We start from the raw sequence: 12,205 nt of genomic DNA, 5'->3' as shown, positions 1-12,205 counted from the left end.
AGTTTGCAAAAGATTCCCCCAACTCCAGTGATCTCTCACATTTATGTTGGCTAAGGCTGCAACACTAAAACCCTGCAGTCTCTCAGTTCTCCTTTCATTTTATGCTCATGCAAGAAGAGAAATGGATGCTCCTTAAAAAGCAAGTTAACTGCCCCAAAAAAGTTACAGGCTATCATGTCCCTCCTAAATTTTATGTAATAACAGGAATGCTCAAAGATGTCTCAGTTTTGTCTGCATACCATACATTTCCATCACCAGGCTTTCCAGGTGAGGGACTAGCTACATGAACAAGTCAGTGCAAGACTTGCCCATGTGACAGTCACCCAGAATTATCTGCCTGACAACAGGGTAAGGTCTGTAGAAACACAAGATGGAGCTCACCATAACGCCTGCAAGGTAAGAGTACAGTTGTGATGGCTGCTGGAGAGCTACCCCAAAGATCCACATCCTAACTTGCCTCCGAGTTCTTTGTACACTCACTGATAATTAGCAAAACTAATTATCCCTGCCTAACAGAAGCCACACTGTCGTTGCCAAACTTTCAGGAAAAGAATTAGTCAGTATCCAGCTGCAGTGAAAAGGTCATGTAAAACTAAAGTTTCCTGGGGCAAATTTCAGTTGCACAAGGCAAAAACAACATCAGGGTGACTGACACTTTCTCTCCAGGAAGGCCCTGCTCTCATGCTCACATATACTGCTGGTACAGAAAGGATCTGCTGTGTATGGTCAAACCGTGCCTGGGGCACAGGGGCAAGCCTGAAACCTACTCAAAATGGGGCCACAATGTATCTTACCTTGAGCTTGAATTCCAGTTCTGCCCTGTGGTTAGTTTTCTCACAGTCAATGGTAACTTTCCCTCCAAGCTCCATTGTCATGGTACCATATAAAAGTCCTGAAAGGAAAAAAAAAGAGATTTAAAAGAGCCCCAGTGGAAGCAACCTGCCTTCTCAAGTCAACCTGGCTCTTGCTGACACACTGTGAAATTCACCACTTGGCTTAAAGTTTTGAAAAGACAGAACCAGAGGTTTCTAGGAAATGGCTGTTTACTGTAAGCATGAAGAATCTCCCCCTGAGTCCACATTCCCCATTTATAACACCAGCTAGGAAACAGCTTGACTCACAGGTGCACTGTGAAAGCTGAAACTGGGACAGGAAAAATAGAGAAAGTTGTGCCCAGCAACCTCATTTATACTGGTGCTTAAACAGACCCAGTCTGTCAGTCACCAGTTCTCTCAGGGTGACTGAAGATGACAAAAGCTGTAATGGGATTCACCAGAATTTAGGAGACCAGAGGTCATGCAGAGAACTTTTTATGTATGTTTACCATTTGCTGAAGAGGTCTTTTGCAGAAAAAGAAGAACTGGTAAGAAGAAGATCTATGCACAGGAATACTTCATAGAGAGTATGATATTATGAAGTTACTATTTTAAGGTACCCAGGCCTTTCTAAATATAAGCTTAAAAGTCTGTCTGCCAAATTAAAAAATACTCAGCCCCCAAAACTGGATTCAACTGCTGATTTTAACTCTGCAGTGGAAATGATGCAGATGGAGCTTCCTGAGGAGCAGTGATCAGCAGCCATGCCCCAGCCTCAGCACACAGTGGCTCCACAGAGCAAAGCCACACAGCAGTAGGTGCCAGCCTCACTGAGGCAACTCATACTCTGAGAAATACAATGATTAGAATAACAAAGAAATGGCAAGGGAATTCAGGAATTTCCCTTATCCTCAAAAAGCCAGAAAATAAATCAAGCAATTTCAGTTTTAACATAAAAAAATTATCCTAAGAAGCTCAAAAGTGTAGTCTTGTTCTTTTCATCCTATCTGCAGTGCATATATGCCATATTTTTCTTCTTCTGCATAGTGTAAGAACTAATGATGAGCGTAATTCTCTCCTGGGCTGTGCACAGGTAAGCCAGGAAGAGTTCAGTGAGGATTACTGAAGGTTTCTTGCTGAGTGCTGTGGCTCATGGGGTGCTCTCTGGAGTTCTCAGGCCCTGTGCTGTGATGTCAGCTATTTGGGACAGGAGAGCTCGTGCAAAATTAGTCAGTAAGACACCATTTAGTCACTCTGTTTGCTTCCTATTTGAAGAGTCATACCTTACCTTTACAGTGGGCATATGGCATAGTGATCATATAGTCCTCTCCTCTGCTTAGAAACGTAAGCTTTGCTTTCCCGTCCAACAGTGCAGAAAGTGAGTTGCCTAGAATTTAGAAAATGTACACATTAAAAAATTCTTGTTATACTCTGTCCCTCCTCCTATTTTAGAAAAACCATTTCCATTTAAATGTAGGTCACGAATGGAAGAAAAAAATATGAAATGCTCATAATTCAGGACCCTGCAAATCATGTACAGAAAGAGCAGTAGATTAAACAGGTCATTAATGGGAGCTTAGAAGTTTCTCAGGTCCTTCAGTTCTTACAACTTTTCTGATTGTGAATGATGCCAAACAAGGGAAGAAATTGCCAGAAGGACAGCAAAGACTATCTAGAAGTGTTTCAGTAAACACACTCAGCAGAGGATAGTAATCGAGAAATCTTTGTCTAAACAAATAACCGATTTCAAATAGCAACAGTGTTTCACAGCCTTGAGTTGTGCTGTTTACATTGATATTAAATGACTGGAGGATTTTGAGCTCTGGGGTTCAGCTCTCAGGAGTTCAGGAGACAGATAAAGGTTCAAATCTGTTCAGAGACTTTCCTGTTTGTTGGCTGGGTTACAGAGAACTGTAACATGACTCATCCATAAACACACACCCATAATTGCATTATCACACCAACAAAATACCTTATTGTGAGCCTTTGCCTTCTGAAAAACAGAGTTTTAAAACTCTTAATCTTTCTATCTGATTTTTTATTTATTTTAACAGCAGAGTGGTGTCACACTAAAATGGTGGAAATGGAGAAGACCCAGGAGAGTCAAGACAAGGAATTAGGCTGTCTTGGTGATAGATTTGTCAACCATTTATTTGTTCTTAACTCTCAACACACTCAGGGATGATTGAGAAAAAACCCAAAACCGATGCCACATTGTTACCTGGGAGAGGCCCAGACTTAATGCCTTACCGTAAAACTTGGACCTAGCTAGAATGCTGCCAGAAATGCAGAATCCATCCTTCCTATTGCTGACGTGAAAAGCTGACACTGGTGGGTGATGGGACACCTAGGATAAAAATAGGCAGAGGTCATTTAGAGCAGCCTGCACAGGCCAGGCAGAGAGGGGGGTGCACACTAAAGGGGGAACACAGTATATGACACCATTATGTATGAGAGCATTATACATCTAATCTTTCTCCACTACCCTGTATTTTCTTGAGCTTGTGCACGCGAGATCACTTTCAGGCCAACAAGTAGAGCGTAAAGTTTTTCAAGATAATAAATGAACAGTGCAGAACTTTAGGGCAGCATTTGAATAAACTCCATGAAATGCATGCAGTGGTTGAAATAAAAATTTTAACAAAGCTGAAATTATCTGATTAAATAGGAATAAAATGTATGTGAAACTAGGAGCCCCTTTACTGAAGACCACACAGTTCTCAGATCCTTTTATTAACAGTGTAAATCTCAAATCACACTTTGTCAGTTAACTTAAAAGCTCTGTCTTTCATTTAGTCATAAAAACAAGCCCTCAATTCACTCCTATTAAAATCATCACGGAAAGTTTAGAAATAAAAGAGGGATGAAATGGGTTGTGTGGTTTATGTCCCCTTTGACAGAGGCAACACAACCCCCATTTTATAAACAGTAAGAAAACAGTAGGGCAGAATCCCATGGAAAAGGTCTTTATTGAAGAAGCTGATATGGGAGACCTGCTGTTATAGTCTTGCCCACCAAGCCTCACATAATTTCTGTCAATCTGCAAAGAAAAAAGATCAGCAGCCAGTTTACCCCATGTTCTGCTCTGCCTGTTTACACAGAGCTCCAGGTTCCTCTCCTAGGGTGAGAAGAGCAGTGTGTTTCTAAGCAGGGAGGAGCAAGCAGGTTGGTGTTTGCAACACCTGAGCACCCAAACACAACTTACCTGTTCCGCTATGTAAAATGTGTGACTGTTCGTCTGAGGGTGAAACCAACAGCAGCGGAATGTCTCTCCCAGAATAGGGTTGTATGGCTTTTTGATCCCCTGAAAAACCAAGTAATGCTACAAATGAAGATTTGCCAACCAGTGCTACAGATGGTGACAAAACAATATGGTAATTTTTTTCTCTGATGTTTTAAATAAAGTCAATCACAAAAATAAAAGTGAAGAACTAGATACATATCCCTCTAATCCAATCTAACCTAATCTAATCTTTTCATCTGAGCCATGGATTAATCTGCTATTCTCACCAATTTAATATTTAATACCATGCAATCGAAGCTGTACAAGATGACCAAACTTTATTATTGCTGCTACTATACACAGCAAGGGCATACTGACGTGGAGACATGGCACAGTGGTACTAACTGGCCTGAAAAGAGAAAGGAGATCTGCTTTCAGCAAAGGGAAAAACTGCCCAGTGCAAAGGCTCTGAGGTTGATTGTCACTATTCTGCATTTATCGTCTACTCTGAAACCAAATGCAGCCCCAGTTCTAAAAGTAATGGTCAAAGTCTTCTGAGCAATAAATGACGTAAAGTCTCAAAGGAGAGGCAATAGAGAAATTAAACAAAACCACAGCAGAAGATTTCAATGCCCATTACAACCCAAACTTAATGCCTCATTTTACCTTTGGCTTCTTATAGAAGCCGGACAGATACCACCTCAAAACTTGCTTCATTCGGGTGTAGGGATCATCTTCAAGGACGGCCCTGCAGAACAGAACATAAAGTGTTCTTTATACTGGTCACACACCACATTAGTTTCCTACCAGTATAGTAACATCAATTTCAATCTATTTCCCCACAACCAAAGGGAAGTAACTTCTGTGCTGCTGCCAGTGAAAAATCTGTGTCCCAACAGAAATGTAATTTTTCAGTAGCATACATCACTCAACACAAATTGTTATAAAGTGGCACCCCTTGCCCTGCATTTCTGCAAAAACAGCAATAAAATTTCTAGAGTGAATGAGCTTTGATTGGATATTGGAGTAGGTTAATGGGAGATTGCCACTCCCACTAACATTGAGTCATAGCTAGTAGAACAGTGTGAGTCATCAAAACTATGCCATTTAAATCAAAGACTTCTTTTTCTTTGTTTCTTTTTCTTTGTTTCCCTCTTTTATAAAAGATCTTCAAAGCTGATGTGCTACATGAACTCTATCAGTACTTTGAGATTTCATGCAATATTTCAGGTTGGAAGGGACTTCAAAAAGCCATCTCAGCCAGCACCTGCAGACAATGCTCAAAGATGAAGCAAGAAGTAAACCAAACCAATGGCATTCCTGGTATTTTGAACCATTTAGTCAGATTTAAAAATACACTTGGGTAAATTACTGCAAAATTAATTTAGAAGGATCACCGGAACCACAAATTTAACAATTTTTTATCAAAACCTCCAAACCTCTTGAAGTCTTCTTACATATCAATACCGAGAAATATTTCTTTAACTTCAGATGGTACACATACCACAAACAAGGCTTGAAAATACCATGATTCTGTAATTGCCCAGAGGAAGTGGAATAAAATGAGTAACTACTGCTGCTATTAGAATATTACACACCCTGGCTTTACAATCCACTAGGCTTATCTCATTCAGAAGGCAAATCTTATCTGTAAGCAGAACACTTCCTACTTTCTACTCTGCTGATCCCAGCAGGCTTCTCTCATCAGTGGTTTTAAACGATGTTTCTTATTTGTTTATTAACCATCACAATTATACTACTTTGGGGAACAGAAGTGCTTGACAATTTTGGTTGCTGTTGGTCCTGTTCCCCTGCGTACACAAGTACACCAGGAGGTGGCACAGCTCTGTTGTGCAAAACCCCAAGGCATGGGCTGAATTCCCATCAGCTCCAGCCAAGAGTGACAAACATGCAAAGGTGGGCTTGTCTGGAGTTTAACTTTTCCTTCCTTGCCCCTCACTGGCAGCAGTCTATCTGTAAAAAGTCACTGCAGCTGGTGCCTGGCTTGATCTGTGTTGAAGTCAGTGACCTTGGTACTATCTGGGAGCCTTTCTGGCACACACAGAGGTATTTCCACAAACACAGGAGAGGTGCCCGGGCCAGGCCCACCCTGTGTGCTGCTTACTGGGAGAGCAGGTCGGCATGGTAGTAGTAGTCGGAGAGTTTGTTAAGGAACGAGCGCGGCTCCAGGATGAAGGTGGGCAGCACCACTCGAGACAGGTCCATGCCAGGCCGCAGCTGCTTCAGCAGGATCCACATCAGGCTCTTGTTCTCCTCAGAGACAGTTTCTGTCTGAGATGACTCCCCTGTCTGCAAAGGCAAAGGGCACTTCAGGGCACGAGCAGGAAAACGATTCCTTGTGGATGCGTTTCTCCGGGGGTCCCAGCTCACCCATGCACGCCAGGCCCCGGCACAAGGGTGAATGCTCACCTACACCACTGCTCAGAGACATCAGCCATGTCTCAGTAGAAATGAACCCCCAAAGCAATCAAGTGAGTGGTGCAGAAAGTCCTGGGTGTCTGTGAAGGCTGGCACGAGGCAAGGAGCACAGCTCTGCTCTGTCACCCTAAGTTTTCTTGCCTTGTGAGTGTTTGTAATTTTATAGTGGAGATTCTCATGCAGCTTCATGTAAACTACGTATATATTTAGAATTATCTACTTTGTCTACATATTTCTCCTCTGGGAGGAGAAATATGATTGATGATGTTCACCCAAGAGGTTGAAGAGGTGGCAACCAACCTGTAGCCAATCTTTTGCCTTCTGTAAAAGTGTATATAAATGGAGTCAGAAATATTAAAATAGAGCTCTTCTGCCTGACCTTCTGCTGCCTGCCTCATCTTTTTTGTGTCTGATACTGGGACACTGCTCTGCTCCTTCCTGAGCCACTGCCTCCACACACCTCAGGGCTGTGATGGGCCAGCACGGACCCACACTAGCCAAGGGGGCTCTGCACTGCAGCCCTCAGGAGGTGTGGACATGCCCAGAGCTGTTACAGCATCCCTGTGTATGGTGGATGCACAGAAGCAGCTCCTCTCAGTCCCATTCTCCGCCAATGAGACTTTATAAGATTCGCTAGGAGACATGTAGAAAAATGTAGGAGGTAAACAAGTAATTGACAGAGAATAGAAGCAGTCCTCCAACTTCTAGACAAGATGAACTGGTGTGTCAATATGGCACTGCCAGATGAGAGGCACAAAAACTCCAGCACCTGCCAGTGCTGCTCAGAGCCTTTTGCAGCAGAAAGGTTTTTTTAACCTACCTGCTGTAGGTAAAAAAAAGCCAGGGATTATGCTGTGGTTTCAGCCCTGTGGTGTTCATATGCAATCAAGCGGGTCTACAAGATGTGCAAGAATGGGCCTTTCACACCTCTAGAGAATGTAAATCAAACTAAATTTTCAAACAAAACCATCATTTTAATGCATTCTAGGCATCATAATTTAACAGTGAAAGAGAACAGTTAGGCTTTCTGCTGATTTTAGGCAAGAGATTTCTATGAGAAAAAGGGCACAGGTTCACTTTTGGAATGGACTTTGGTTTGGGAGAGTGCATAGCACAGCACAACAGGATTTTCAGGTGATATAAATCACTAAACATTCTTTTTTTCACCACCTGAGCACTGCCACCATGTTGGCTCCCAGTCAGCCCTACAGTCACAGCACGTTTACCAGTCCTACAGGGCTTGCAGGCGGAGGGAATTTCAAACTGAGGAACAACAAAGCTCTGTTACTGCAATTGCTTTTCCATCTTTGTACCATTCTTCTTTTGACAGTCTGATGCAATACACACCTTGGAGCTCCAAGGAGGAATGGAATACCACAGCATCACCTAGGGCTTGCAATGCACACGGGGCTGTCAGAACTCTCATTATTTATCCAGCTTCTCAAGTGTGCATGTACTGTCAACATAAATTAATGCCATGTTGAAATTGCTGGACAAAGTGTTACTCAGAATGAATCACTGCACACAGGATGAACGTAAACAAAGAGAAGAAGGTGCAAGAAGATGCGAACAACCTCAAATAATAACTTGTTAAAACTACAAGCTTGGAAAAAATGTGGGTTTGGTTTTTTTTTCTGTTATCAGTCTACCTACTGAAGTGTCTGTTTTGCATTCTAGACCAGATTTTGCAGTCTCAAAGTTCTTCTTACACCTGTCTGTGCCTTCACATTCCAACTGCAAGCAAGGCAAAACTGAACGCCAAATGCACCAACACCTTCCAAGAACAGAGCAACACACCTACCCACGTGCACACCTTTAAAACGAGCCCTCAAAGCCAAGCTGAAAATTTCACAGTGCCTGTTTGTGACCTTCATCCTACCACACCCCAATTGCACACACAGGCTGAGGGCATGCCAGTAAAGTGACACAAAGACGTGACATTACTATTGTCACATGTTTACCTTGATGTATCTCCACCCACGGGAGCTACATCATTGCACAAAACCTATTTTTCTCTATGTTCCTTTCACCAGTGAGTCAAAATTCAACAACCGGTTCTACCTGTGTGGCCCAGGTGATGAGTGCCCCAGCTCTTGAAGAAATCTTACAAAACACCCATTGGCCAAGGTCACATGGCAATTCTTTTTGGAAGCCCACTGGATGCTACATGTGTCTGAGCAGACACACTACAGAGAGCCTTATTTAATGTCACATGAAGTGTCACTCTCCAACAGAAATGCATTCTTTTTACTTGATTTGTAGTGCATTTTTTTCTTACTTTAATGTAAAACTGCAGATCTCCCTCTCTCACACACACACCCACGTACACACCAGTTTAGCCTGTAAGGTTTGCTCAAACACCAAAATATCAGCCTGCCCTACCACCACTTCTAGGACAAGTTTGTCATGTAATGAAAGGTCATTTCACAATAAGCAGATGACAGAAGTTAAGCTTGCTTTCATTTTGCTGCTGTGTAGTTACTCATCTATATTCAAAATCTCCTGTTTGAACTCAGTTACCATTTGCCTGTCTGCAAGGGGATTTGAGGGAAAAAATGCACTAAAGAGAAGTTAGGTGTTATTAGGGTATATTTGACTATATTTTTTTCATCAGTATTAGTACTACACTTTCAGGAAAATATTGAAAGAAAAGCATAAAAGGCTGGTGAAGGGTCTGGAGTATGAATCCTGTGAAGGGCAGCTGAGGGAACTTGGGTGGTTCAGCCTGCAGAAAACAAGGCTGAGGGAGGACCATATCACTTTCTAGAACCACCTGAAGGGAGGTTACAGAAAGGTGAGTGTTGGTGTCTTCTCCAGGTAAAAAGTGATAGGAGAAGAGGAAGTGGCCTCAAGTTATGCCAGAGGAACTTTAGATTGGATATTAGCAAAAATTTCCTCACTAAAAGGATTGTCTGGCATTGGAACAGGCCTGGCACAGATGGTGATGGAGTCACCTGGAGGTACTTAAAAGCCATATAGATGTGGTGCTGAGGGACATGGTTCAGTGGTGGACTTGGCAGTGCTGAGTTAATAACTGGACTCAATTTTAAGGGTCTTTTCCAATGTAAATCGTTGTAGGATTCCGTGACTCTAGGGAAAAAAACAGCTTTCCAGCATTGTGTTTCTTTGAAGCACCAACAAGACATCAGCTCCCTTGTTCAAAGCAGTAGGCAAACGAGTGCTCAGAGCAGAGCTCCTCTGCTGCCTGCTCTGACCAATTCTCACACAGCACAATTGGCTGCCCCAGCTCTCCACCACTGCCTTCCTCAGAGGTGTCACAGTGACATCCAGCTAGCAAGGCTCTTACGTGGAAAAGAAATGCATCCTCCTGCTGTTAAATGTCATGAGAAATGGCTTTCAGATAAGCAACTGGTATTTAGCAATCAAGTGGCTCCAATGCTCCATTCAGACACAAAAAAAAGGACGTTCCATGCATAATAAAAAAGGGGAAGTGTCATATTTTGTATTACACAATGACTGAGTACCCTAATTGGCCAGGACACATGCCCAGGATAATAATCCCCTCTCCTGCTGGCTCCATGAATGTGACAATGCTGTGCCGATCTTTAATGCAATAACTGGTTAAAGCAATCACATATGCTGGAAACACACCAAAGCACAGTAGCAGAGCTGCTGCTCATAATGCAGAATTATTAAAGCACATGATAACACCACGTAATTTAGCAGAAAATTGTGCTTTATCTGTAAAACACCGGAACACATAAAGTTGGCTGTTACCTGCTCTACAGCTAAAAGGCTGAAAAAAAAATATACTATGAACAGCTACATTTTAACAGGAACAGGCAGCAATCAAGACTTTGTTTTCTTACCTCTCCAAATTCTTCATAGACTTGTTCAATATAAGTGGTCCCCTTCATTCCTGGAGAGAGTTCTCCCTGTATTTCTGACTGATCGCTCTCGCTTTCATTTGTCTTCCGGCTGTTCTCTTGTGCTTCATTCTCTGACTCCTCTACGTTGTCTCTCTCTGACTTGTCCGAAAAAGCATCATTTTCCAAATGGTGGTTGTTCTCCAGGGTTGATTCATTCAACCTGCAATGCACAGTTCATTACTTGCTTCAGTTTGATTTACAAAGCCTTTGCTTAGAGCTTTTTAAACACAGTAAAAACACACCCAGGACTCAGAATAAGCTGTGCAGAACAGGACAGTCTCAGACATTGATTTCCTGAATAACAAGGGTTTTATCACAGACAGAGTGAGATATTTTCCATCAAAATTTTCCCCTCCAAACTGCACTTTTCAAAATGTGCCAGCTCCATTTACGCACCCTTACACAGCCCTGCTGCTGGCTCCAGATGGAAGTCCAGAGACCAGAGGGATATAGAGCAAGTGCACCCCAACAACTCCACACTGCTGATTAGAGAACTGAAGTATCTATCAGGAGAGATTTTTCCTTTTACAGAAGCCAATCAGTGGATTGCAGCACACGTGAAAAATATGACATTATGGGATAAATTTCCTTTTCAGTGCTTTTGTTATTTTGTTCAACAGAAGGTGGTCCTAAGTCAGACTTACACCAGAAAAGACAAATTTAAAAACTAATAGAAGCAAGTATTTTCTCACACACATACTCCTCCCTCATCTACCAGGCTAACCTGGGGAATGTGCCTCCCTTAGATGATGCTGCGTGGAAGAACAGAGTTGAAAGCATGGAGTGGACAACTACACATGAGAAGAACCCCCAAATTATAACAGCATCTAAGGGAAAGCATGGAAGTTGTAACAATCTTCATGCTCAGTTATCCAGACTTTAGAGAATACTAAAAATTCTCTCTCAAGTAACCTACAGAATCTCCATCTGAAATAGCAGATGTAGTTCATGTGACAGACGGCAAACATGATTAAACAAGCCAGAGGTCAGGTGCTGAAAAGTATTCACTTTTCATATGCACTAAATGCACTTTTTTCAAGTGGTATCTATCATGGGAAACAGTTTCCTTATTCATACATGTCTGCAGACACATTACCTCTTCCATAGCCTGGCTCAACTGTCATTTACTGAGCTTCTCAGCTTGTCCTCTGAAAATTTCTTAACTGAGATCTTGTGAAAAATTGCTTTTGGATAGAGTGATGAAAAAAGATTTCCAGCTATATGAAGGGTTTCAGAGGCTCTAAACAGGCCCTGGATCTGGAAGAGTTTTGTAACTTCTTCCAGTCTGTTTTTCTCTGCAAGATTTCTTAGTACATGGGAATGCTCTGTCAAGCATCAAGCTTCTCTATGATGGGCATTTTCTCATGAATGCTGAAAGTTCCCACCCTTGCTCTCCTCCCCCTTTTTGTTATTTTCTATTTTAGAAAGATAATTAGGCATTGCTAGGTAGAGGCAGATTAAATTTATACAAAACAAAACAAAAAAGCAACAGAAGAATCAGAAAGCAGAGCTGGCATCAGCTTTTCAAAAGATCTCAACTTACAATTATGCAGTGAAATAAACTCATGATTTTTAACTTGCCAAGCAAACCACATTGTGACAGCCACAGTTCAGTTTCTGGCAGAGCCTAGTTTCTAGAATTCTTTTGGAAGTGCCATCTAGAGCTTTCTGTGCCTTTAGAAAATCTTTAGTTTAGTTCCATTTGTAAATATATGTATGTCTGCATATATATATCTATATATACACATACACATAGTGTTCATATATGCAAACTACAAGGTTTTTTAATTGACAGCTGTACTGTACCATAAAACTAAGATCATAAATTAGTCACTAAC

At 41.9% G+C, this 12,205-nt stretch overlaps 1 protein-coding gene across 1 annotated transcript in view; it reads right to left on the bottom strand.

The window, feature by feature from the left end:
* Positions 1-12,205, bottom strand: part of OSBPL5 (oxysterol binding protein like 5) — a 135,449-nt gene that overhangs the window by 13,288 nt on the left and 109,956 nt on the right. Inside the window, exons 10-16 of the mRNA XM_066320874.1 lie at positions 10,308-10,527; positions 6,164-6,348; positions 4,705-4,786; positions 4,021-4,119; positions 3,066-3,162; positions 2,104-2,202; positions 795-892 (exon numbers count right to left, since the gene is read on the bottom strand). Coding sequence (XP_066176971.1) covers positions 795-892; positions 2,104-2,202; positions 3,066-3,162; positions 4,021-4,119; positions 4,705-4,786; positions 6,164-6,348; positions 10,308-10,527 — 880 coding nt within the window. The remainder of the gene's footprint in view (positions 1-794; positions 893-2,103; positions 2,203-3,065; positions 3,163-4,020; positions 4,120-4,704; positions 4,787-6,163; positions 6,349-10,307; positions 10,528-12,205) is intronic.

The sequence above is a fragment of the Sylvia atricapilla genome, chromosome 6, assembly GCF_009819655.1.
Source record: "Sylvia atricapilla isolate bSylAtr1 chromosome 6, bSylAtr1.pri, whole genome shotgun sequence".
Classification (NCBI taxonomy): domain Eukaryota; kingdom Metazoa; phylum Chordata; class Aves; order Passeriformes; family Sylviidae; genus Sylvia; species Sylvia atricapilla.
This window is presented reverse-complemented; position numbering and strand designations above follow the sequence as displayed.